The sequence below is a fragment of the Bufo gargarizans genome, chromosome 4, assembly GCF_014858855.1.
Source record: "Bufo gargarizans isolate SCDJY-AF-19 chromosome 4, ASM1485885v1, whole genome shotgun sequence".
Classification (NCBI taxonomy): Eukaryota; Metazoa; Chordata; class Amphibia; order Anura; family Bufonidae; genus Bufo; species Bufo gargarizans.
In genome coordinates, this window is record NC_058083.1 from 268,506,324 (window position 1) to 268,531,908 (window position 25,585).

Consider the following 25,585-nt stretch of genomic DNA (forward strand, 5'->3'; position numbering starts at 1 on the left):
AGATGTAGCTGGGCTAAAATTGTCTCTGATAACACATGTCAATGTCACAGTGTTATCTCGACAAAAGCCATTGAAATCCATTGAAAAAGTCAGTTAATATTTTCTTGTCATTCTTTACTTAATGCATTAACCATCAAGTTTAGCTCTGTTTCATCTGTATATAACAACACTGCAACAGTACTACAAATTTTGAAGACACATACCAAATCCTTATTTAACCATTTCTAGCTATCCCTCCACCCAAGGCTGGCCCTCTGCTTAATGTCTTTGTCATGTCCGCATAGTCCGAGGCCCTCCTTTACTTAACCCATCCACAACCCACATCCAGCCCCTTGCATCATGTCCGCAGAGTCACTGCCGTGCCATTGTATTAGTACCTTGTACACTCACGTGGTGGAGAACACAAGCCAGTCCTTGCGATTCTCACTGTGCGGCAAGCTGCACTCTACCGTGGACATCTGGAGCAGCTGTTAGGGGCAAGGACAGTGCATGTCTTTCATGGCCTACTGGGTCAATGTTTTTTGTGGCAGTGGAGAGGCAGCACCATGGCCAGGTCCTTAAGGTCCACTTAATCCACAATGTTCCAACTCGCTGGAATTCAACATTGCACATGCTCGAGCATCTGTACAAGCAGTAGAAAGCTGTAAACGATTTTGTCATGCACCAGACCGCCTCAGCAGGGAGCACATGTTGTTTCCAGGTTGGGAAGTGGCAGCTTATGCCATTCATGCTGCAGTTGCAACTCATCTCCCTCATATGTATTTTTGAAGAGACACTGACACTCATGCAACAGGTGGTGACGAAGGAGGAGAAAGAACAACAGGTAACGCTTCTTGCTGTCCACCCTGTAGCTGTTGGGGACCCACAAAGAGAAACGTCCATGGGGGAAGGAGGTGCTGACACAGGAGGAGGAGGAAGAGGAAGCGGAGTTGGAGGAGCAAGAGGATGATGGTGGTAACACCAGACACAGCACCCAATTGCCTCAGTGGGGTTTGGAGTTCGAAAGATCGTGCTCCTCGGGCACACTGGCAATAATGGCAGCCTGTAGACTCACTTGCTTACGAAGTGACAGGCAAATCAGTGTACTCAAGTGGTCTGGTTACTGGATAGCCATACCCTCGCTGCCAAAGCAAAAAGGGGGAATGTTTCTTGCTGAAGAAAGGGAGACCAAATTATGTTATTACCAGGGAACACTGTACACAGCTTGCTTATGGCGAGCAAACGCCTGCTGCCAGCATGTCTGAAAGAAAGTCCCCTCTCAGCTCCCACCTCAACACCCAGGTTCAGGCCTACCTTTTGGTCAGACAGACTGGAACAGTGGCCCGAACTGGAACAGCACACTCTTTCTTCTTTCTTGCCAGCCTCTAGTCATCTTGGAAAGGGATTTTAGTGCCGCACGTGGTTACAACAGACCAAGTTGTCCTCTGCCATTCAATATGAGCCAAGCCTGGATTTGGATGAGGCCAATGAATAAATCTGGTCTTTCTGATGGTGACCCATCTTGCCACTGTTGCTGCCTGCCGTCCTGCCTCCATAATGTTGATGCTGCTGTCAAGCCACTGCTGTGGCCTTCTGACCATCATGTTCTGTATGGCTGCTGCTTCTGCCTCCATGCCACCACCGCCATCATGCCACTGCTGCGGCCTGCAGACTATCATGTGCTGTTGCTGCCTCCATCATGCTACTGCTGCTGCATGTGCCTACCATCATCTTCCGTAAGGCTGCTGCTGCCTGACTGCCAACATGTACCATATGGTACTAATTCCCTACTGCCACCACTATTTATGCAAAGCATCTGCCGCTACTACCATTACCACCCCTACTACTATTACTGCCCAAAAGAAAAAGGTTGGATACCGTGTTAGCCAGTAGTAAGAAGTCTAGTCACTGTCCAGTTAGGCAAGTTTCTTCAGAAGCTTTTTTAGTTCCATCTGTGTGTGGTACATTCTGGTATCCTCCATTTGATCAAAAGAAAAAGGTTTGCACAGTGTTAGCAAGTAGTACGGAGACTTCTTACTACTACCCATAGGCAGCTGACCTATTGCCTTGTATGTTCCATGCTATGCTGCTTCTGCTGCCAACACTATTGTGGCTGTGTGCCACTATATCCATTCCCTTTTGGAATTAAGAGATTTTTTTAGGTTCGTTCACAAGCCACTTTTTCTTCTGACATTTAACACTTGAGCGTGTCGTATGAGCTGGCACTTTGATCCTGTCAAGGGATATTTTTGGGATACTTGGTCCACCAAGCCACTTAAAAAAAAAAAATAAAAAAAATTATTCCATAACACTGTGTGTGTTTAAACATCTGTCCACAATAAGGGAGGATTTTGGAAGCTTTAGAATATGAAAAAGCATAACATGTAGTGGTGCAGTGTGTTTTTAAACACGCTGTATGTTAATGCCATAAAATGCCTGTTTACCCATAGTATGTCAGTTAGGCATCATTTACCATTGATGCCATTGCGTTCATGAGCTTGCGGAGGGAAAAATACAAAAAAAATAAACAAAAAGAGATAACAAGTTTTCCTCAAAATTCCTACTCCTAGGAGACTAGAGGGTGTTATGTACCAATTTTCTGGAGAAATTGGAACAAATTCTGCGAACCTGAACTGAGAATCGAGTGGCTCGCTCATCTCTAGCGGAAGGAAACCTCACAGGCAGAGGGGGAGGGCATCAGTGATTTTTTTAAGGAGTTCGGAGCACATGGAGGAGTTACTGGGCTCTATGAATAGATGGGCTTCGGCTCTTTGGAAGTTTGGAAATGCCCTGCTGGGCACTTGTGCCTAATTTGCATATAGAACCAACATCATTTTCTGGTGATCACAAATGCACTAAAGCAGTGATGGCTAACCTTTTATCGCAAGGTTTTGCCATCACTGCTTTAGTGCATTTGTGATCAACCCAAAACCCACTTATTTATCGCAAAGTACCAACTCTGCAATTTAACCTGAATACTGAGGTTTTAGTTTAGAAGAAACAACTCATACATTAACATGGGCCAGACTGGGACTTAAAAGCAGCCCTGGCACACAAACCTCAGCATCCCACAAACATAAAATGGCTACACAGCGATTTGGGCCATGACTATGAACTATGTATTATAGTGCCCTGTATATGGATTCCATATACAGGGCAGTTTAATACATACTGTATGTCGTAGTCTCCTTACTTACATCCTCCTTATACAGGGCAGTATAATACATAGCTCATCACCTCCTTACATACATCCTCCATATACAGGGCAGTATAATACATAGCTCATCACCTCCTTACATACATCTTATACAGGGCAGTATAATACATAGCTCATCACCTCCTTACATACATCCTCCATATACAGGGCAGTATAATACAATCATATATATATATATATATATATATATATATATATACAGTACAGACCAAAAGTTTGGACACACCTTCTCATTCAAAGAGTTTTCTTTATTTCCATGACTATGAAAATTGTAGATTCACACTGAAGGCATCAAAACTATGAATTAACACATGTGGAATTATATACATAATAAAAAAAATGTGAAACAACTGAAAATATGAAATATTCTAGGTTCTTCAAAGTAGACACCTTTTGCTTTGATTACTGCTTTGCACACTCTTGGCATTCTCTTGATGAGCTTCAAGAGGTAGTCACCTGAAATGGTTTTCACTTCACAGGTGTGCCCTGTCAGGTTTAATAAGTGGGATTTCTTGCCTTATAAATGGGGTTGGGACCATCAGTTGCGTTGTGGAGAAGTCAGGTGGATACACAGCTGATAGTCCTACTGAATAGACTGTTAGAATTTGTATTATGACAAGAAAAAAGCAGCTAAGTAAAGAAAAATGAGTGGCCATCATTACTTTAAGAAATGAAGGTCAATCAGTTCGAAAAATTGGGAAAACTTTGAAAGTGTCCCCAAGTGCAGTAACAAAAACCATCAAGCGCTACAAAGAAACTGGCTCACATGCGGACCGCCCCAGGAAAGGAAGACCAAGAGTCACCTCTGCTGCGGAGGATAAGTTCATCCGAGTCATCAGCCTCAGAAATCGCAGGTTAACAGCAGCTCAGATTAGAGACCAGGTCAATGCCACACAGAGTTCTAGCAGCAGACACATCTCTAGAACAACTGTTAAGAGGAGACTGTGTGAATCAGGCCTTCATGGTAGAATATCTACTAGGAAACCACTGCTAAGGACAGGCAACAGGCAGAAGAGACTTGTAAGGGCTATTTGACCATGAAGGAGAGTGATGGGGTGTTGCGCCAGATGACCTGGCCTCCACAGTCACCGGACCTGAACCCAATCGAGATGGTTTGGGGTGAGCTGGACCGCAGAGTGAAGGCAAAAGGGCCAACAAGTGCTAAGCATCTCTGGGAACTCCTTCAAGACTGTTGGAAGACCATTTCAGGTGACTACCTCTTGAAGCTCATCAAGAGAATGCCAAGAGCGTGCAAAGGATTAATCAAAGCAAAATGTGGCTACTTTGAAGAACCTAGAATATGACATATTTTCAGTTGTTTCACACTTTTTTGTTATGTATATACGTCCACATGTGTTAATTCATAGTTTTGATGCCTTCAGTGTGAATCTACAATTTTCATAGTCATGAAAATAAAGAAAACTCTTTGAATGAGAAGGTGTGTCCAAACTTTTGGTCTGTACTGTGTGTGTATATATATATATATATAGATATATATATTATTATTTTTTTTTTAAATACTACGAAAAAGTAGTCCACCTTCAATATCTCCAAATTAAATTGCCTAATAGTAAGTCTGTTTTAGTTGTCCATAGCAACCAATCAGAGCTCAGCTTTCATTTTTTCAGAGCCCTTTAGGAACTGAAAGCTGAGCTCTAATTGGTTGCTATGTGCAGCTAAGAGATATATTATTAGCCAGTATGATTTGGAGATATTGCAGGTGGGCTACTTTTTTGTGTATATATAGATCACCTCCTAAGCATCATCAATGTATATAGGTCAGTATAATACGTATCTTATCACCTCCTTACAACATCTATATATACTTCATCCCTTAATAGGGCAGTATATTACACATCTTACATCCTCAGGATAGGTCTGATCAGTGGGTGTACAACACGCAGGACCCCTGCCGATCAGCTGTTAGAGAAGGTCCTGTGAGAGCTGCTGCCTTCTCTGTGCTCACCAATTATAGCGCCGTATATTGTATAGCAGCTGTTCTTGGTATCGCACTCGGCTCTCAAGGAGATGATCTTATCATTGATAGTACAATCATACCTTCATAATTGTTAACCGCCTCCAGACCGTCTAACGCAGATTCGCGGTCCGGAGGCGGCAGCGCTGCGCACAATCACGCATTGGCGCGTCATCTCGCGAGACGCGAGATGACGCACTTAGCCGGCCCGCGCATGCGCAATGCGGGCCGGCATTTCGTCAAGGGGGGTCGCGTCATCAGCTTGCCAGCCAATGATCGCGGCTGGCAAGCTGATGATTTTTATAAAATCCAATCAGAAGCCATATAGCAGATCATATTAGTAAATATGATCTGTTATATGGCTGCCCTGCTCCTCTGCTGGTCCTTTTCGTCGGTTGGATCCAGCAGAGGAGCAGGCTTCACAGTGAGTACACCAAACACCACACACTAGCCCCAGATCACCCCCTGCACCCCAATTAACCCTTTGATCACCCCTTTGATCGCCCCTGTCAATCACTAGTGAAAGGAAAAAAGTGATCAGTGTAAACTGTCACTTTTTTTTTTCACTGGTATTGACCGTTAGGTTTTAGGATAGTTTAGGCCCCTTGGTTAGGTAGTTTAGGGATCATTTAGCGCCCAGCCCACCGCACCGCAGTCCCTTATTCGCTGATTAGCGTATCGCTAATCAGCATTTGTACTTTTATAGTATCTGGAAGTGATCAAAACTGATCACAGTCAGATCTATAATAGTATTAGTGTCACTTTAGTTCGCCCTCCACCCAAAACGCAGTGTTTGCCTGATCAGGCCTGATCGTTCGCCCACACCCGCCCCACCGCAGTGACAAAAAATATATTTTTTTGATCACTGCACATTCACTTTACACGCGCTGCGGCGATAAAAAAATCAGTTTTGATATTTTTTATCAACCGCAGCGGCCTCCGGTACTTCGCTAGCCTCCCATTTGTAAGACAGGCTTGCTTTTTTTCTTGGGTAGTCTCAGGGAATACCCCTAAATTTAGTTGCCCAAATGTCAAACAGGGGGTATTGCTTCTGACCCAGTCGGATGAGGAATGGGAACCCTCATCTGACGAATCTAGCGGGTCAGAATATGAACCTGTAGAAAGCAGTGGCACTCTGACCCAAAGTTCGGACGAGGAGGTTGATAGCACCAGGCGTACCCGGCCCTGTGTCGCTAGACCACAGGTTGCGCAGGATCCGCTTCAAAGGCAGCAAAGTGGGGCTGGCGCTGTCTGATTACATGGTGAGGCATACACCAGCAGCGCAGCCCTCCCTGGACCTAGTTACCAGCACTGCCGTAGAACATTGTGAAGTGGCGAGCACCAGAAGGGCAGTTGAAGCTGGTACGGTGGCACGAGCAGTAGTTACCCCGTCGCAGCCACCGCAAAGACGGGCCCGTAGACCCCCTAGAATCCCTGAGGTGCTGGCAAACCCTGATTGGCAGTCCCCAACTTCAGCCGCACCTGTAGTTCCCCCTTTCACCGCCCAGTCTGGAGTTCGGGTTGAGACAGCTCAGATCGGTTCGGCCCTGGGATTTTTTGAGCTGTTCTTGACTGCGGAGCTCTTGGACTTAGTCGTGGCCGAAACAAACCGGTATGCCACACAATTTATAACCGCCAACCCGGGAAGCTTTTATGCCCAGCCTTTCCGTTGGAAACCAGTCCAAGTTTCCAAAATTAAAACTTTTCTGGGCCTTCTCCTCAACATGGGTCTAACTAAAAACATGAATTGCGGTCATATTGGTCCACGAACCAAATTCATCACATGCCCATGTTCTCTGCTGCTATGTCCAGGGCACGTTTTGAGGCCATCCTGCGTTTCCTGCACTTTAGCGACAACACCGCCTCCCGTCCCAGAGGCCACCCAGCTTTTGACCGGGTCCACAAAATTCGGCCCCTCATAGACCATTTCAACCAGAAATTTGCAGATTTGTATACCCCAGAGCAAACATCTGCGTAGACGAGTCCCTAATACATTTTACCGGGCGCCTTGGCTTCAAACAATACATCCCAAGCAAGCGCGCCCGGTATGGGGTCAAATTGTATATGCTCTGTGAAAGGGCCACAGGCTATACCCACAAATTTTGTGTCTATGAGGGAAAAGATCAGACCCTGGAGCCGGTCGGTTGCCCTGACTACCTGGGGAGCAGTGGGAAGACAGTCTGGGACTGGGTGTCACCCTTATTCGGCAAGGGGTACCATCTTTATGTGGACAATTTCTACACAAGTGTGGCCCTCTTCAGGCATTTGTTTCTAGAACAGATTGGCGCCTGTGGCACCGCGCGAACTAGTCGCACGGGCTTCCCCCAACGGCTCGTTACCACCCGTCTTGCAAGGGGGGAGAGGGCTGCATTGTGTAACGAAGAACTGCTCGCGGTAAAATGGAGAGACAAGCGTGACGTTTACATGCTCTCCTCCATTCACGCAGACACGACGATACAAATTGAGCGAGCAACCCGTGTCATTGAAAAGCCCCTCTCAGTCCACGACTATAACCTTCACATGGGAGGGGTGGACTTCAATGACCAGATGTTGTCTCCGTATTTAGTTTCCCGCAGAACCAGACGCTGGTATAAGAAGGTGTCTGAATATTTAATTCAATTGGCTCTGTATAATAGTTTTGTTCTCTACAGTAAGGCTGGGAGAACACGATCCTTCCTCAAATTTCAGGAAGAGATCATCGAGAACCTCCTGTACCCAGGAGGTTCCGTGGCCCCATCCACCAGTGTAGTTAGCCGTCTACACGAGCGACATTTCCCCAATGTTGTTGCCGATACCTCAACCCAACCGTCACCCCGAAAAAGATGTCGTGTCTGTAGCAGGAGTGGAATAAGGCGTGACACCCGCTATTTCTGTCCTGACTGTCCTGACCACCCTGCCCTATGCTTAGGGGAGTGTTTCCGGAAGTACCACACACAGGTACACCTAGCATAGGGATCACATCTCACCAGGACAGGCACACAGGGCTATTAGGGCCCATTCACTCACAGCTGCTGCAAACGTCTCCTTTCACCTGGGAAAAAGTGCATAACGCACTTCGCCACATCTTTGGGCGATTTGCGCTTTGCACATTGACCCATGGGGAAGGAGAGGTTTGTTCTATAAAGGTAAAAAAAAAAAAAAAAACACCAGTAAGCAAAAAGGTTAATGTTCAGTTCAAAAAGTTAAAGTTTATATGTTCTGTTCCAAAGTTAATAAAAATTATTGCGTTGCGGCCTGGTTTTTTCTTTTTTTTTTACCTTCCAGGTGGACCAACCGATCGACTAGCTGCAGCACTGATGTGCATTCTGACAGAAGCATTGCGGCGCTGCAAGACGAGATTTCTCCTCTGCAGTAAAAGATACGTTTGCCAAGGCATATGAGCTGAGGAGGAGGCGGCGTTCCTATGCTTTGACAAACACTTTGTATATAAAAAAAAAATATAAAAATCCCGGCAATGATTTATTCATCCACATCGATTGATGTGAATGGAGAAATCTGGTTTGCCAGGGCATACGAGCTAAGTGGGTATGGATGTTGGGTGGAGCTCCTATGTCCTGGCAGACGCCTTTCCCCTCCTTTTTTTTTTGGCAGAGATTTTTTCATCCACATTGATCGATGCGAATGAAGAAATCTGTGCTGTTCATTTTTTTCTTTCAGCCCAGATGCTGAACGAAAAAAAAAAATCTCATTACCTGTATGCTCAATATAAGGAGAATAGCAGAAACTCCTAATGCTGGCCATACATGTAATGATTGCGGAGACCCTCAAATGCCAGGGCAGTACAAACACCCCACAACTGACCCCATTTTGGAAAGAAGACACCCCAAGGTATTCGCTGAGGGGCATATTGAGCCCATGAAAGATTTAAATTTTTGTCCCAAGTTAGCAGAAAGTGAGACTTTGTGAGAAAAAAAAAAAAAAAAACAATTTCCGCTAACTTATGCCCAAAAAAAAGATTACTATGAACTCGCCAGGCCCCTCATTGAATACCTTGGGGTGTCTTCTTTCCAAAGTGGGGTCACATGTGGGGTATTTATACTGCCCTGGCTTTTTAGGGGCCCTAAAGTGTGAGAAGAAGTCTGGGATCCAAATGTCTAAAAATGCCCTCCTAAAAGGAATTTGGGCACCTTTACGCATCTAGGCTGCAAAAAAGTGTCACACATGTGGTATCGCCGTACTCAGGAGAAGTTGGGGAATGTGTTTTGGGGTGTCATTTTACATATACCCATGCTGGGTGAGATAAATATCTTGGTCAAATGCCAACTTTGTATAAAAAAATGGGAAAAGTTGTCTTTTGCCAAGATATTTCTCTCACCCAGCATGGGTATATGTAAAATGATATCCCAAAACACATTCCCCAACTTCTCCTGAGTACGGCGATACCAGATGTGTGACACTTTTTTGCAGCCTAGGTGGGCAAAGGGACCCACATTCCAAAGTGCACCTTTCGGATTTCACCGGTCAATTTTTTACAGATTTTGATTGCAAACTACTTCTTACACATATGGGCCCCTAAATTGCCAGGGCAGTATAACTACGCCACAAGTGACCCCATTTTGGAAAGAAGACACCCCAAGGTATTTTGTGATGGGCATAGTGAGTTCATGGATGTTTTTATTTTTTGTCACAAGTTAGTGGAATATGAGACTTTGTAAGAAAAAAAAGAAAAAAAATCATCATTTTCCGCTAACTTGTGACAAAAAATAAAAGGTTCTATGAACTCACTATGCCCATCAGCGAATACCTTAGGGTGTCTACTTTCCGAAATGGGGTAATTTGTGGGGGTTTTCTACTGTCTGGGCATTGTAGAACCTCAGGAAACATGACAGGTGCTCAGAAAGTCAGAGCTGCTTCAAAAAGCGGAAATTCACATTTTTGTACCATAGTTTGTAAACGCTATAACTTTTACCGAAACAATTTTTTTTTTTGCCCAAACTATTTTTTTTATCAAAGACATGTAGAACAATAAATTTTGTGAAAAATTTATATATGGATGTAGTTTTTTTTTTGCAAAATTTTACAGCTGAAGTGAAAAATTTCATTTTTTTGCAAAAAAATCGTTAAATTTTGATTAACAACAAAAAAAAGTAAAAATGTCAGCAGCAATGAAATACCACCAAATGAAAGCTCTATTAGTGAGAAGAAAAGGAGGTAAAATTCATTTGGGTGGTAAGTTGCATGACCGAGCAATAAATGGTGAAAGTAGTGTAGTGCAGAAGTGTAAAAAGTGCTCTGGTCATTAAGGGGGTTTCAGCTAGCGGGGTTGAAGTGGTTAAAGGATATCTGTCTTTTTTTTTTTTTTTTTTTCTAAAGTGTAGGGCAAGTGATATGTAACAATTTTGCAATAGACTTTATTTAGCCAAAACTTTTATTTTTGGTAGAAAACTGGGGCTGAAATGTCCACTAGCAGCACTCTTCAAGTGTGCGTTGCTAAGGGCCATCCGTCTCCTATTAGCAAAGGGGAGACGGGCTGTGCAGATGCTGTGCTTCAGCCTCCCATGCTTCCCTGGGAGACAGAAGGCTGGGCACAGGAGTCTTAGGAGTTAAAATTACATTTATATTCCCCCTTTCTATGCAATCTAATGCTCCGTAACATTCACTAACCTGCGATCCCTGTGATAATAATTAATGAAGCAGCCGTGCAGCAATGTGCGAAAACGCCTATAGTATAAAATATAAAAAGTATAAAATATAAAAGTAGAATAAAAGTATAAAATATAAAATTATTGTGCCCATACGGCAAACAGCAAAACAGAAAAAGCGTCCAAATGGCCGATTTGCCATTTTTGGTCCCTTCATTTTCTACACAAACTTAAATAAAAGTGATAAAATAGTTATACACACCCCAGAATGGTATCCGCAAAAAATGAGCCCCCATACAGCCCCGTAAACATAATTGCAAAAAAGTCATAGGGGTCAAAATATGGCGACAAAAAAATACAACTGATTTTTTTTTTCCACTTTTTTATTTTTCGAACGCAAGAAAAACTATACATATAAGGTATCGCTGGATTCATACTGACCTGTAGAATAAAAGTAACTCGTCCATTTTATTGCACATCGAAAGTCATAAATAAAAAACCTGTAAAACTGTGGTGGAATTGCTTCTTTTTTTTTTTTTTTTGCAATTTCACCCCATTTGGATTTTTTTTTTTACTGCTTCCTAATACATCATATGCAATATTAAATGGTGGCATTAGAAAGTACAACTTATCACGCAAAAAACAAGCCCTCATATGGCTATGTGAACAGACAAATAAAGTTATGGCTTTGGGAAGGCAGGGAGCGCAAAACGAAAACGCCCCCCCCAAAAAATTGGATAAAATTTTTCTAACACGTATGAGATATCTAATGTATCTTTAACCTTTTATCCATCGTCCTCTGATTCCATTATCCTTGAAAGTGTTTGTTTGCCATAGACTAAAGAAGCTGACAAATGTCCAATAATAAAGTATCTAAAAGAAGCTATGGAGTACATAAATATGTCACTAAGACTCCATGATCTCATAACTCCTAAACAGAGAACATATGTATTAATTGATCACCTAAGGTCCTTTATTTTCTTAGCAACAGTACATCAGCATTCAAGGTGACTCTTTGAGCTAAGCTTTAAGGTAGAAATATAAGATGTCTGACTAAGACATGGCTGACCATCAGATCTAATCCTGATTCTCCAACAATCAGCAGCTCTTGTATGCAGTCTTCAATACCTGTATTCAGGAACATAATGCCTAACAAGAAGAGCAGAGAGGAGGATGAGGCAGCTCTTTGGCTCAGTGTTGTGAAGTAACTTGTCCTCCTGTGTGATTCGTACAGGTTTTGCGTGTACTAATAGGACAGTGCCCATTTTGTTTCTGCTAGTGATTTCTCCCTAGACAAAACGAGCCATTATAACTAATGACAGGTATTTGGGAATATATTTATAATAGAGTAATATTTAAGTATTTTCATTTTCTTAATCCCCGGAGAACCCCTTTAAGGATTTCTTAATCCAAAATGCATTAGGCCTCTTTCACACGGGCATCATGTTTTTTGCCCAGATAAGAGGCGGGTGCGTTGTGGGAAAATGCGCGATTTTTCCGCGCAAGTGCAAAACATTGTAATGCGTTTTGCACTCGCGTGAGAAAAATCGCCATGTTTGGTACCCAAACCCGAACTTCTTCACAGAAGTTCAGGTTTGGGTTAGGTGCTGGGTAGATTGTATTATTTTCCCTTATCACATGGTTATAAGGGAAAATAATAGCATTCTTAATACAGAATGCATAGTACAATAGCGCTGGAGGGGTTAAAAAATAAAAAATAAAAATTTAACTCTCCTTAATCCACTTGCTCGCGCAGCCCGTTTTCTCTTCTGTCTTCTTTTTTGCTGTGTGCAGGAAAAGGACTTGTGGTGACGTCACTTCGGTCATCACATGGTCCATCACATGATCCATCACCATGGTAAAAAAAAATCATGTGATGGACCATGTGATGACCGGAGTGACATCACCACAGGTCCTTTTCCTGCACACAGCAAAAAAGAAGAAGCAAGTGGATTAAGGTGAGTTAAATTTTTTTATTTATTTTTTAACCCCTCCAGTGCTATTGTACTATGCGTTCTGTATTAAGAATGCTATTATTTTCCCTTATAACCATGTTATAAGGGAAAATAATAATGATTGGGTCTCCATACCGATCGTCTCCTAGCAACCGTGCGTGAAAATTGCACAGCATCCGCACTTGCTTGTGGATGCTTGCGATTTTCATGTAGCCCCATTCACTTCTATGGGGACTGCGTTGCGTGATAAACGCACAATATAGAGCATGCTGCGATTTTCACGCAACGCATAAGTGATGCGTGAAAATCACCGCTCATGTGCACAGCCCCATGGAAATGAATGGGTCCGGATTCAGTGCGGGTGCAATGCGTTCACCTCATGCATTGCACCCGCACAGAAAACTCGCCCGTGTGTAAGGGGCCTAAGTGATTTTAGCAGTCTGTATCATATGCTGGAGGCTTTTAACAGATTAAATTAAGTGTGAAGTGCGCGGGTGCAATGCGTGATGTGAACGCATAGGCACCCGCACTGAATCCTGACCCATTCATTTCAATGTCTGTGTACATGAGATTTTTTTTTCTCGCATCAGTTCTGCATTGTGTGAAAAATGCGGCATGTTCTATATTCTGTGTTTTTCACGAAGCCCTGTTCCCATAAAGGTGAATGGGGCTTCAATGAAAAATGCATTGCATCCCGATGCAGTCTGGGTGCAATGCGTTTTTCACTGATAGTTGCTAAGAGATGTTGTTTGTAAACATTCAGTTTTTTATCAAGTGCGTGGAAAAACACATCAAAACGCATTGCACCCGCGTGGAAAAAACTGAACAACTAAACGCAGTCGCAGACAAAACTGACTGAACTAGCTATATTTTTGGGGATTGGGTTTTAATGATCTATTCCTCATACTCTTTCTCCCGAATAACTGGGTGACACAGATCAAGCGTATGGACAATGGTTGTGTTACCAGGGCTAATACTCAGACAAGAACAAAGACAGATACCAAATGGATCACTGCAAAACATGGTACAACATACAAGAATGACATAAAAAGAATGTATAAACGCAAAACCTACAGTAGGCAGGTAATAGCACTCGAGACCCGGCAACCAGTGGAAATGTGAACAGATATTTTAAACTGTGTAATCCTGATAAAAACTATAAGAACCACCTTCTCCCCTGTTGAAGCCGTACAAGCTGTGAAACATGTCGGGAGGGGTAGCGCTAGTATTTTAGCTTCATCTGATAGAGCAGGGACTGATCCTTCAAACTACAATGTGTGTGTGAATGAATCATAGGGAGAGCTCAAGCAGGCAGGGAGAAAGGGATATGGATGTGTGTGTGTGTGTGTTCACAATAATGTTTCACTTTTGTAGCATTCTCCTAATATAACAGGAGTATTTAGAAACATTGTATCAGAAGCTAGTAATGAGGAAGCAATAAACCAGGAGGAGACATAGATCATTAGCAGGCCTCCCAGACAGCAGCTGTGCTGATACTGAAGTAAAGGTCTGCATGAAATATTAGAGTTAAAGGTGTTGTCCGAGTTATTTTTTTGTTCTTTGTATGTTTCTAACTAATCAAATGAAAGGACTTTACAGTTGACTTACTTTATCTCCAGTTGCTGGTTTCTCAGAGTTCAATGAGGGTCACATGACCTGTGATGTCAGCCTCAATCCCTGCTCTGATGATGTTTTGTGCACAAAGCCTAAGATATCAGATATGTGTCTGTACACCAGACGTCACTGTGCTGGCCACGCCCCCCTGCTCTACGTCTGCTGCTTTCTGCCCTGTGTCTTTCTCCCACTGGATACTTCAGGAAAGATTAACCCCTTCAGCTGCACAGACTCAGGGCTGAAGGCTTTACTGAGTAGCTGTAGGCAGTGAGGAGACCAATGCTGGGCACAGGAGCTGACAGAGGAGTTCTGCACAAGAACAGGTAGGGAGAAGATTATGTGTGTATCAGCAGTGTCATTGTACATCTGGGACTTGTAGTCCTACACATACAACATGCTGCTGAGTATCCTAGCAGGCAGACATGTCACTCAGGGCAGCACTTGTATTCACTCCCTTTTCAGAGCAGGGGAGGGGCAGAGATTGTTGTTATTGCAGGTAAACAAAGGGCCAGAAGAGAACCGGGGAAATGAGGAAATATATATATATATATATATATATATATTATTTTTTTATTTTTATTTTTTTACCTAAAACTTGCTTAGCTCAGTTATATATATGCCCATCAGATTTACAGTGCTATATATATATATATATATTATTATTATTTTTTTTTTTTTTTCATAACTCGGACAACCCCTTTAAACCAAAGGCTACTAGATAAAGCAGATAAGTCTGTAACATAAGCAGTGGTAGTTGGTGTAGATAAGTGTTTTACAGTGCAAAATTGCACAACACTATACATCTGAGACTTCAGAGATTATAAAGAAACACCAAACAAAGAAACTACTAATTATTCAAGGGATTTATTTAAATCTACTGTATTCTCACAGTTGGATTGCATTCAGAGTCACAGGAGAAAGATGAGATAGAAATAATAACTAGTGATGGACGAACATTGTCCGGGACAATTTGCAAACGTGATCAAATGTTCGCGGATCGCAAATTCACGGCGGGTCACATTCACTTTAATGGCAGACAAACCTGAAAAACCTTCAGGTCATATTTGCAGTTACCAAATACTTACTAGAAGTGCACAAATCGTCCCACAATATGAACAGTGACATACCAGAGGGGGGTCAATGGCAAAAATTCCCACAAGAAATATGTATTTTAATCAGGGGCCATTTTTATGTGTCTTAAAGGGAAACTCTCAAAAATGTGCCCTGCTGGAGCCTAGAAAAAAAGTATTTTAGGCCACGAGAGTACAGGCCCCAAACATTAGGCATTCACCGGACAGAAAACATAAAGTGATTATGTGGCTGGAGGTATATTAGATGGTCATTGGAGATCAATTTTACTGCAGGCTAGTAGACTACAGGCCCCAAAAATGATTCATTCACTGTACAGAAAAGAACAATTGATAATGGGTCTGGAGGTACATTAGGCGGTCACCGTATAACAATTTTACTGCAGGCCAGTGGACTACAGGCCCCAAAAAGTATGCATTCACCATACAGAAAACATCAAGTGATTATGTGGCTGGAGGTATATAAGACTGTCATTGGATATCAATTTTACTGCAGGCCAGTACAAATACATGTCAAATACATATGTTTAAAAGAACTAAAAATATAAAATTGGATTAAAAACATGGCTAACGAAATCCCCTCTCTTGAAAAATTTCACAATGGTAATAGGTGAAATTCAATTAAATGTGGTCGTCACAGGAGTTGAATTCCTCCGAGAGCCATTCCTCTGAGATCCACACTGCCGTAAGCTAGGTGAGTGCACTTATCGGTCAGGATCCCCCCTGCTGTGCTGAATGTCTTTTCGGACAGGACACTCGACTAGGGGCAAGCCAAGAGTTCCATGGCAAATTGTGCCAGCTCTGGCCACAGGTCAAGCCAGCACACCCAGTAGTCAAGGGGTTCCTTTCTTCTCGTAACGTCCACATCGGCCGTTAACCTGATGTAGTCGGACACCTGTTGGTCTAGGCGTTCCCTGAGGCTGGATCCGGAGAGCAGTTGTCGATGGGTTGGCTGCAAGAATTATCTCATATCCAAAGTGACCAACACATCTTTAAACAGCCCTCTTTTTGCATGCGCTGTAGGATTGATACCTGCAACTGTTTCTCTGTGGGTGGATGCTCCATCTCTCGAAGCAAGGCCTGGAAATGCTGCATTCTGACAGCCCTCTGTGATGCTAGTAACATGTCCACCATTTTGTGATTGTACCGTGGGTCTAAGTTCATTGCCACCCAGTACTGGTCCTTGATCTTTATGCTTTTAATATGGGGGTCCATCGTCAAACACTGGAGCATAAAGGCCCCCATTTGCACTAAATTGGAAGTCGTGGAGCGGCCTGGCTCCTGCCCATCGCCCAGGAGAATGTCATCCTCTGTCTACTCCCCCCAGCCACGGACAACACCAAGGATCTCAGAAAAGTTTAAAACCTGCTCTTCTTGCTCCTCCTCCTCCCCCCAGGCATCATCCATCCTCCTCTGACTCCTCTTCAGACTCCTGCTGACTTGTCTCAGATGGAGTAGCCCCCCACCCCCCGGGAATTCATTCAGCATTGCGACTTACTCATCTTCCTGCTTCTCAACGGCTTGATCAATGACACGATGCAATGCACGCTCCAGAAAGAAGGCATAAGGTACGATGTCACTGATGGCGTCCCTGGCTGCGACTGACCAGTTTGGTGATCTCATCAAATGGCTGTAGAAGTCTGCATGCGTCGCGCATGAGCAGCCACTGGCGCGGTGAAAAAAAAAACAAGCTCCCCAGAACCTGTCCTGCTGCAGAGTTTGTACAGGTAGTCATTAATGGCATGTTTCTGCTGGAGCAGCCTATCAAGCATATACAGTCGTGGCCAAAGGTTTTGAGAATGACACAAATATTAGTTTTCAAAGATTGCTGCTAAACTACTTTTCTGTGATGTAGTGAAATATAATTACACGCACTTCATGCCTTTCAAAGGCTTTTATCGACAATTACATGACATTTATGCAAAGAGTCAGTATTTGCAGTGTTGGCCCTTCTTTTTCAGGACCTCTGCATTTCCACTGGGCATGCTCTCAATCAACTTCTGTGCCAATTCCTGACTGATAGCAACCCATTCTTTCATAATCACTTCTTGGAGTTTGTCAGAATTAGTGGGTTTTTGTTTGTCCACTTGCCTCTTGAGGATTGACCACAAGTTCTCAATGGGATTAATATCTGGGGAGTTTCCAGGCCATGGACCCAAAATGTCAACATTTTGGTCCCCGAGCCACTTAGTTATCACTTTTGCCTTATGGCACGGTGCTCCATTGTGCTGGAAAATGCATTGTTCTTCACCAAACTGTTGTTGGATTGTTGGAAGAAGTTGCTGTTGGAGGGTGTTTTGGTACCATTCTTTATTCATGGATGTGTTTTTGGGCAAAATTGTGAGTGAGCCCACTCCCTTGGATGAGAAGCAACCCCACACATGAATGGTCTCAGGATGCTTTACTGTTGGAATGACACAGGACTGATGGTAGCGCTCACCTTTTCTTCAAGCCTTTTTCCTGATGCCCCAAACAATCGGAAAGAGGCTTCATCGGAGAATATGACTTTGCCCCAGTCCTCAGCAGTCCATTCACCATATTTTCTGCAGAAGATCAATCTGTCCCTGATGTTTTTTTTGGAGAGAAGTGACTTCTTTGCTGCCCTTCTTGAAACCAGGCCATCTTCCAAAAGTCTACTCCTCACTGTGCGTGCAGATGCGCTCACACCTGCCTGCTGCAATTCCTGAGCAAGCTCTTCACTGGTGGCACGCCGATCCCGCAGCTGAATCCTCTTTAGGAGATGATCCTGGCGCTTGCTGGACTTTCTTGGATGCCCTGAAGCCTTCTTAACAAGAATTGAACCTCTTCCCTTGAAGTTCTTGATGATCCTATAAATTGTTGATTGAGGTGCAATCTTAGTAGCCACAATATCCTTGCCTGTGAAGCCATTTTTATGCAACGCAATGATGGCTGCACGCATTTCTTTGCAGGTCACCATGGTTAACAATGGAAGAACAATGATTTCAAGCATCACCCTCTTTTTAACAGGTCTGCCATTTTAACCCAATCAGCCTGACATAATGATCTCCAGCCTTGTGCTCGTCAACATTCTCACCTGAGTTAACAAGACGATTGCTGAAATGATCTCAGCAGGTCCTTTAATGACAGCAATGAAATGCAGTGGAAAGGTTTTTTTGGGATTAAATTAATTTTCATGGCAAAGAAGGACTATACAATTCATCTAATCACTCTTCATAACATTCTGGAGTATATGCAAATTGCTATTATACAAACTTAAGCAGCAACTTTTCCAATTTCCAATATTTATGTAATTCTCAAAACTTTTGGCCACGACTGTTCAAGGTGGAGTTCCAGCGCGCCAGGCAGTCACAAATCAGACGTCTGACGAGCAGGTGGTGTCACCGCTGAACGTTAGCACAGCGAGCCATTGCCGTGTAAGTTTTTCTAAAATGGCCAGAGATTTTCCTGACCTGCCGCAAGATGTCCTGGACCCCGGGGTATTTGGCAACAAATCGCTGCACTACTAAGTTCAGGACGTGTGCCATGCACGGCACGTGTGTCATTTTGCCCTGTTTCAGCGTGCTCAGCAGATTGGCACCGTTGTCGCACACCACTTTACCACAATTGTCAAATTGAGGGGGGTTAGCCACTGATCGGTTTGTGATCGCAGAGCTGAAAGGAGTGCAGGAAAGGTGTGGCTCTTGGCTTCTAGGCACAGCATAGCAACGTCTCACCTGGCACGTCGAATAGGTTCTGGGGAGCTGGGCGGGTGCAGCGGATGAGTCGGTAGCAGTGGAAAAGGAGGAATCAGCCAAAGAGGGTACGGAGGATGGAATAGGAGGAGGGGAAGAGGTAGGCCTGCATGCAATCCGTGGTGGTAACACCAAATCCACACAGGTGCCACTGGTTGCATGCTTGACAGCCATCAGAAGGTTCACCCAGTAAAAGTTATGTACCTTCCCTGCCTGTGTTTGCTAGACCATGTGTCTGTGGTCAGATGTATCTTGGCACCGACACTGTATGCCACAGATACATTCACTTGCCGCTGAACATGGCCATATAGCTCTGGGATGCCCTTCTGGAAGAAATATTTCCTTCCGGTGATCTTTCATTGTGGTGTGCCAATGGCCACAAATTTTCTAAAGGCCTCCAAGTCCACCAGTTTATATGGCAGTAGTTGGCGGGCTAGCAGTTCCTACAAGCCGACGGTCAGCCGTTAGGCAAGAGGGTTATCCGGCGTCATCAACTTTTTACGTTTGAACACTTGGGCAACGGAAGTCTACCTTTTGCCAGATGAGCACGACAACGGCACGGTGGAAGATAGAGTGGAGGACAAATAGGAGGAGAGGGGAAAAGGAGAACAGGCAGGACGTGGAGCACTAGGAGTGTGGCTTTGTTGGTTCTAACGGTGTTGCTCCCACGGAGCTCGGTGATGGGAGACCAGGTGCCTTCTTAAGGCGGTCGTCCCTAGGTGAGTGTTGGGCTTACCGCGACTTATGCGTGGACAGCACAGGCTGCAGATGGCAACACTATTGTCAGCAGCTGACACGTTAAAAAAAAGCCCACACTGTGGAGCCATGTGTCAGCGTCCTAGAAGCGCCAGATATTACCGTGTATGGTGGATGGCTTGCTCCAGATACATTTGCAGTCTGCTTTTTGCCTCCTGTGCACTACGAGTTCTGTCTGCTTCTCCTCCTGCTGCTCCGTCTCTCCCTCTGAACTCCCCTCCTCTTCCTTTCTTGTGGGCACCGACGTGACGTCCATCCACACGTCATCATCGTCACCTTCACCACCACTGACATTAGAGATCTCTGAGTAGGCAGCAACAGCGGGGACCACCCTCCTTGGGCTAATCTGGGTACAGTAGTCAGTCGCTGGGTGGCGTCAGTTGTTACCTCCTCTTTCTTCCCACTTCCCACTTAGGTTCCGACCTGGTGTACCTGCTTGACACATACCACCCCTGCGGAATGGCCTGCCTCTTCCTCTGCCTGTCATTTTCAAAATTACAGTGTCATAAAGTCCCTATAGAAGAGCAGTATTTGTGGAAGCAGGTATATAGAACCCCTTAATGACTTTGCTGGAAGCAGGTATATTAAACCCCATATTAAACCCCTTAATCAGTTTTTTGGGGGGCAACAGGTATATTACACCAGTTGCAATTAGTTGTTCCAATAGCGTTTGTATCTCTGTATAGCTGTGGTATGTCAGCAGAACCGCACACAACTGCTGCACATTACAAATGCACTATATAGAAATTATATTATAGGTATATCACACCCCTGCCTCAATAATTTTTTTTGGGGGGGAGGGGGGCAACTGGTATATCACACCAGTTGCAATTAGTTGTTCCAATAGCTTTTGTCACTCTGTATAGCAGCAGTATCGCAGCAGAACCGCTCACCACTGCTGCACAATACAAATGCACTATAATATACTTTCTATGTTAGAAATGTATATTATAAGTATATTACACCCCTCTGTATGTCACACCTATCGATAGCACACTTATACCAGTCCTTAAAAGGACTTTTGTGGCCCTATTTTAGCTAGTGTTTGGTGTCCCTAACAGTCTGTCCCTGCTCCCTACACTGCAACATCTCCCTACACTGGCAAAAGACTGAATGTAAAATGGCTGCCAGATCTAGTTTATTTATAAGGTATGTCCATGTGCTGAAACGTCTCAATTGGCTGTCCTGTACCACCTGATGGATGTGTCATGGGTAAAACCTCTGCACAATGCAAAAGAATATGGCACTGGCAGACATCGCCATATGTTCGCCTGTACCATGAACGAGCAAAGTTTGCCACGATACGACCGCCGGGCGAACCGCAAGGCCATCTCCAATAATAACAAAGTAAAAAAAAAAAAAAATAATCTGAAATAATCAGAGAAATATATCTCCTGTTATCACTCACACAGTCCTACATTACAAACCCTGTTCTTCCTTTGAGATACACAAACTTGTATACTGAATAGCAGTTCTCCCAGCGACCAGTTAATATTTTTTAACAATTTTTGTTTTGGTTATTTCTTATTTTTGTCGTTTTAAGTGAGTCTAAATTAAAAGCTAAGTTTTAATATATTAAATATAAGGAGTGGGCCCCAAGTGGGATTTGTCTGGTCAGGTGACCATTTATATTTTTGCGTGAACAGATATTGTAACACTGGGTCAAGTTTCTATGGAGATAACATTGTATTCTGCAAGTATTCATCACCTTGTTATATTGTAGTACTGTAATATTACATCTGCAGTTATTGCGAACTGCTATTTAAAGACACAGCACCCCACTAAGACTGGAACTGTACTTTGCCACTATTTTGTTTGGGACAATTCTCTTGTTGTTTCACGGAGAAAAACACATGCTTGGTTCACTTATTAAAAGGAGTCACCACAATTTGACCTTACATAGCACTGTAGCATAACTATACATGAGTCAAATGGTACCTTTGTCCTTTTGTTTTGATGTTCACTAGAGCAAAAATGCAGTTTTATTCATATCTAAATGAGGGCTCACAAGTGCCCAGTTGCGACGTTCCGGCCCGCTCTGCCCTCTTCTCAGGTAACTCCTCCCCAGCCTGTTGCTTTGCCCGCCCTCTAAACCTCTTGCGTCATCTAGTGTACTGGCTGAGATCCCGCCGGCACATGCGCACTGCATGAAGCGATGCTGCTGACCACAATGGTCATCACATGCGCCGGCGGTATCTCGGCCAGTACACTGGATGACGCAAGAGGCTTACAGGGCGGGCCAAGCAACAGGCTGGAGAGGGGTTATGTGAGAAGAAGGCAGAGCGGCCTGGGCACTTCCAGCCCGAACGCCGCTCCTGGGCACTTGCGAGCCCTAAATGCACAAAATGCTATGTGTGGCGGAAAACTAAAGCCTCATTCACATTTCCATGTCAGTATTACACATGTAAAAATTGCATCCTTATTTAATCCGTAAACATGTCTGTGATTGAGCCTTGGATGGTGCTCGTGTCCGATTTTACCCTCATCCATGGACGTTGCTCAGCTGAAAATTAATTTCAATAGCTTTTCCTGTTCTCCATGAAAAACGGATGCACCATGGATGCCATCCATATTGCGTCCATGATTTTCACTGTCCCATAGACTTCAATGGGCGTGTTTGGTCCGCCTCATGGACCAAAGTAGTGCATGTCTCCGTGATTTTTTTTAAATGATCCATGGTCAGTAAAAAATGCTGATGTGTGAACAGACACATTTTAAATCAGTGGGTATGTTTGCTGTCCATGGAAAATGCAGACAGTACACGTAAGTGAAAAATGGAAGTGTGGACGAGGCCTTACACAGCACATCACACTGAACAAACCAGCCCCACAGTGAAACATGTTGGTGGCAGCATCATGCTGTGGGGTGCTTTTCTTCAGCAGGGACAGGGAAGTTGGTCAGAGTTGATGGGAAGATGGATGTAGTTGAATACAGTGTACTCCTGGAGGAAAACCTGGTAGAGGCTGCAAAAGACTTAAAGGGAACCTGTCACCTGGGTTTTGTGTATAGCGCTGAGGACATGGGTTGATAGATGGCCGCTAGCACATCTGCAATACCCAGTCCCCATAGCTCTGTGTGCTTTTATTGTGTAAAAAAACCGATTTGCTAGATATGCAAATTAACCTGAGATGAGTCCTGTCCCTGACTCATCTCACGTACAGGACTCATCTCAGGTTAATTTGCATGTGTATCAAATCGTTTTTTTTACACAATAAAAGCACACAGAGCTATGGGGACTGGGTATTGCGGATGTGCTAGCGGCCATCTAGCAACCCATGTCCTCAGCTCTATACACAAAATTCTGATCAGAGGTTCATCTTTCATCAGGACAACCACCCTAAACATACAGCCAGAGCTAATGAATAGCATCGGTACAGGGAGGAGGAGACTGTCCTGTTTCTCAATGGGCTTCTCCTTCTTCCTGACTGTAGCACGATCCAATCACTCTCCACTGTGATTGGACAGCGCTACAGCCATGGAGAAGGAGACACCCATTGAGAAACCCTGGCGTCTCCTCTCCCTGTACCGATGCTATTCATTAGCGTATCAGACGGGCAAAGTGAACGGAGGCCACAACAGCGGAAAGGAGCGGCGCCCACAAAAATTGTAAGAGATCTTACATCCATGGACTATGCCCTACATGACCTGCTGCTTATTTCATAATGTCTGGACCCATGAAAGGTCCTCTTTAAAGCTGCACTGAAATACATTGTCAGGACTGCTGTGCATGTGCACATGTCTTCCCCCACGCTGTTAGCACAGCACCGAAGTCCAAACTGTGTGTTTTTGCAAAGCTTTGAAGTGGAGCAGTATGGCGCTGTGTGTTTTCTCTACTTTTTTAATAGATTTTTTTATTTTTATTTGGACAGGTGACCACGTGTCTGTGAGCAGCCCCCAGGGGTGTTTTAGGATGGCCCAGATTGAAGGCATAGAGGATATTTTCCTTGTGGCAGCTGGCACCGGATTTACACCAATGGTTAAATTGTTGAAGAATGTACTGAGCGGTTCACCCAGCCTCAGGTTTGTATTTAACAGGCTGAAATATATGGATGATATCTTTTCATAATGTAAAGTGAATGCCTTAGTTTTATTGCCAAAGTTTAATGACCTGTGCCCATAATGCAGATAAGACTTCACTTCTAATCTTTTTTTACATTCTCCATTTACTTACATTGTTAACCTCACCACTCTCTGGCACACAAGGTCATTATAATGAATGGCAAGTGATATAATTTTTTTACATGTTTCTCAGTGGAGAGAATGCATCAATTGCTGTTCTTCATTCTATTCATTTTATCAAGAAAAAGAGAAAGCTCTTGCCAATATGCTATTGTGGTGACCTGCATGTCTTCATACATTCCATATCCAGTTTCTTGCTACCAGGTAGTAGAAGATCACATTTTTATTACTGTTGTATCTGTGGAGGGCTGGTAGGAAGTTGTTCGCCTGCAGGATTGTAATCCTAGATATGACCTCTATAGATAACACAGGATCCAATATTCACAATAGGTGATACCACAGCTTATCTACGCCCTCCTGACCTCTGCACAGGTCACAGAGCATGCCTAGAAAACTCCCCCATAAAAGTCAGCGATGTCCCCTCCAGACCATTGTGTCTATTGCCCATGTGACTACTCAAAGAACAGGAAGGCTCTAAATAGTTTAGACCTAGTGGCCAGTGTGTGAACTACATGATTTTAGTTGTTTTTTTTTGTTAAATATAGATAGGGACATTGTATAGTGGCTGTTCTTGGTATAGTGCTCAGCTCCATTGAACTGAATGGGGCTGAGCATGTTACCAAGCACAGCCATTATACAGTACAATGTACAGTGCTGTGCTTGGTAATCTGCAAGAAGGCCACGACGCTCACAGGAACATCACTGCCTTCTCAAACAGCTGATCTGCAGGGGTTCCAGGTGTCGGATCCCCACTTATCAGATACTGATGACCTATCCTGAGGATAAGGTTATCAGTATAAAAATCCTGGAAAACCTAAGCTGTGCCTTAGCATAGCTTAATTCGAAACCTATCAGAATCTCACAGATTGCAATGGTATTCTGTTGCAGTCTATGGCACAAGCGATCAGAAGATCGCACATTTAAAGGGAAGCGGTCAGTGGGAAAAAACACCCCAAACCGCAAGCAGTACCTTGAAGTAACCAGTAGTGTGTTTATAATGATGATTTCTTCCTGCAGTAAGGTGCTGTAAAAGCAGGAAAAAACTTTCTTGATCCCCTGCGCGCGTTGTTTTCTAGTCATGTTTGAAGTCAAGGTAACCACGCCCCCTTCCCTGCCCCTTCGCCTCATCACTTTATATGATGACGACAGAGCTTCTACAGGATCTTGTATTGTAGACGGGTTAAAATAAAAAAAATAAAAAATAGATAGACCACATGGTGACAATGATTTAAAACAATATATCAGTGTTGGAATGATCTTACCAACCGTAGTAGTAGTCCTGGGACACAAGCTAATTGGTTCTATCACTTTATCTAATAATTCAACCACGGACAAATATAAATATCCTAAATATAATATTTATGAAATATTTTGTCTCAGGCAGCACAAATACTTGGTGTTTCCCTGCCCCTGGCCACAAAGCACTGAGGGAAGGGGGCCCAAGCTGAACTCTTGCACCAGGGCACATGAGCCTTTAGCTATGCCCCTGAAAGTGCTGAAAAACTCACTTTAGTACTGTTTTTTTTG

At 43.8% G+C, this 25,585-nt stretch overlaps 1 protein-coding gene across 2 annotated transcripts in view; it reads left to right on the forward strand.

The window, feature by feature from the left end:
* The window catches only part of LOC122936092 (cytochrome b5 reductase 4), a 356,825-nt gene that overhangs the window by 259,929 nt on the left and 71,311 nt on the right, over positions 1 to 25,585 (forward strand). For both annotated transcript variants that reach the window (XM_044292106.1, XM_044292107.1), the window contains one exon: positions 23,749 to 23,899. In XM_044292106.1, coding sequence (XP_044148041.1) covers positions 23,749 to 23,899 — 151 coding nt within the window. The remainder of the gene's footprint in view (positions 1 to 23,748; positions 23,900 to 25,585) is intronic.